This window comes from Cyprinodon variegatus, unplaced genomic scaffold (assembly GCF_000732505.1).
Source record: "Cyprinodon variegatus isolate N-32 unplaced genomic scaffold, C_variegatus-1.0 Scaffold1737, whole genome shotgun sequence".
In the NCBI taxonomy this organism is placed as follows: domain Eukaryota; kingdom Metazoa; phylum Chordata; class Actinopteri; order Cyprinodontiformes; family Cyprinodontidae; genus Cyprinodon; species Cyprinodon variegatus.
This window is the reverse complement of record NW_015152190.1, coordinates 49,093-50,381: the sequence shown is the minus strand read 5'-3', so window position 1 is coordinate 50,381 and position 1,289 is coordinate 49,093. Positions and strand designations below refer to the sequence as shown.

At 39.8% G+C, this 1,289-nt stretch overlaps 1 protein-coding gene across 1 annotated transcript in view; it reads left to right on the top strand.

Annotated features, from left to right (window-relative positions):
• The window catches only part of LOC107104429, a 25,961-nt gene that overhangs the window by 5,282 nt on the left and 19,390 nt on the right, over positions 1-1,289 (top strand). The window contains exon 3 of the mRNA XM_015404428.1: positions 567-721. Within this exon, the coding sequence (XP_015259914.1) occupies positions 567-721 (155 nt within the window). The remainder of the gene's footprint in view (positions 1-566; positions 722-1,289) is intronic.

Below are 1,289 nucleotides of genomic sequence, written 5' to 3'. Positions count from 1 at the left end.
TTAGATAGAAAACTTTGAATCAATCTGACTGGATGATCTGGTTTATGTGGATCTATAAAGTGACATGATGTGAATTGGAGCTATAGAAATAAACTGAATAGAATGTGTGCCCGTGCACTTTTGGCAGAATATTGACTTCATAGTTTACTGTAATTCTGCTTTTTCACATCTCTGTCTACTTGTGAGTTTATTGTGAGTTTATTGTGAGTTTATTGTGAGTTTATTGTGAGTTTATTGTGAGTTTATTGTGAGTTTATTGTGAGTTTATTGTGTTGCATTATTTATATCAGACGATGCTCACAGCTATAATATCATAACCGTATCAAAAATGAAAAATTAAATGTATTAAATGTGATTTCTGTCCATTAGATAACACTGTTAGGTTATCAAAGGTTTTGGTAATTTTCTATTCAAATAAAAAAACGAGAATATGTTCAAGTCTGTAATATAGTTTTTATCTTCCTAAAATAAAATCAAAAGACAACAAGATAGATTGCAATGATGAGCATTTATGTTGCATCTGAGAATTCTGGTTTTGATTCCACTTGCTGTGAACTTCTCTTTAGGTCCTCTGAGGAGCACTTCGTTGGACGTTCACCATCAGGACTGGAGGTTTTGGCTGGAGGGGGAGGCTGGGGACTGGGGGGCACCTGGAGGTTCCAAGGAGGCCAGGTTCACACTGAGGCACATCGAACGAGGAGAAAATGTCCCCACCTTCCAGGTCAAAGTCTAAATATCTCGACTGTCTCCTTTGGGAGAAGAGTGTCAGTTTAACACCATCACACGATGCAATTAGTCATTTTACACAAAGACATAAAATAAACTACCGTATTTTCCGGACTATATGCTGCTACTTTTTTCCCACGCTTTAAACCATGCTGCTTATAAGAAGGTGCTGGGTTAGGGTTACCTTAACCCTAACCCAGCACCTTCTTATAAGAAAAGAGCCAGAGGGGGAAATCAAAGTGTGAAATTAAAGAATAATGGGCTACATTTCATTTAGTAAGAACAGCAGAACTAGCAGCAGACGCAACGTAGAACAGATGTCACGAATTTTGACAATTATTTGCTGCATTAAAGCTGCCGAACCAACAAAGAGACTCGGCTCAACTTCTGCAGAGCTGAAATAAAGAGCTGATGAAGCTCCATCTTTCAGTCGAAGCTCCTACTGCTGTAAGCTAACTAGCTGCGAGCTAGCTGGCTCGGAGCTCGTCTGCCTGGCTGTGTGTTTCCTGGACGGGGCCGCCTGTGGAGCTGGTTGACAGTTGCCTTTTGTATCTATGCTTCTT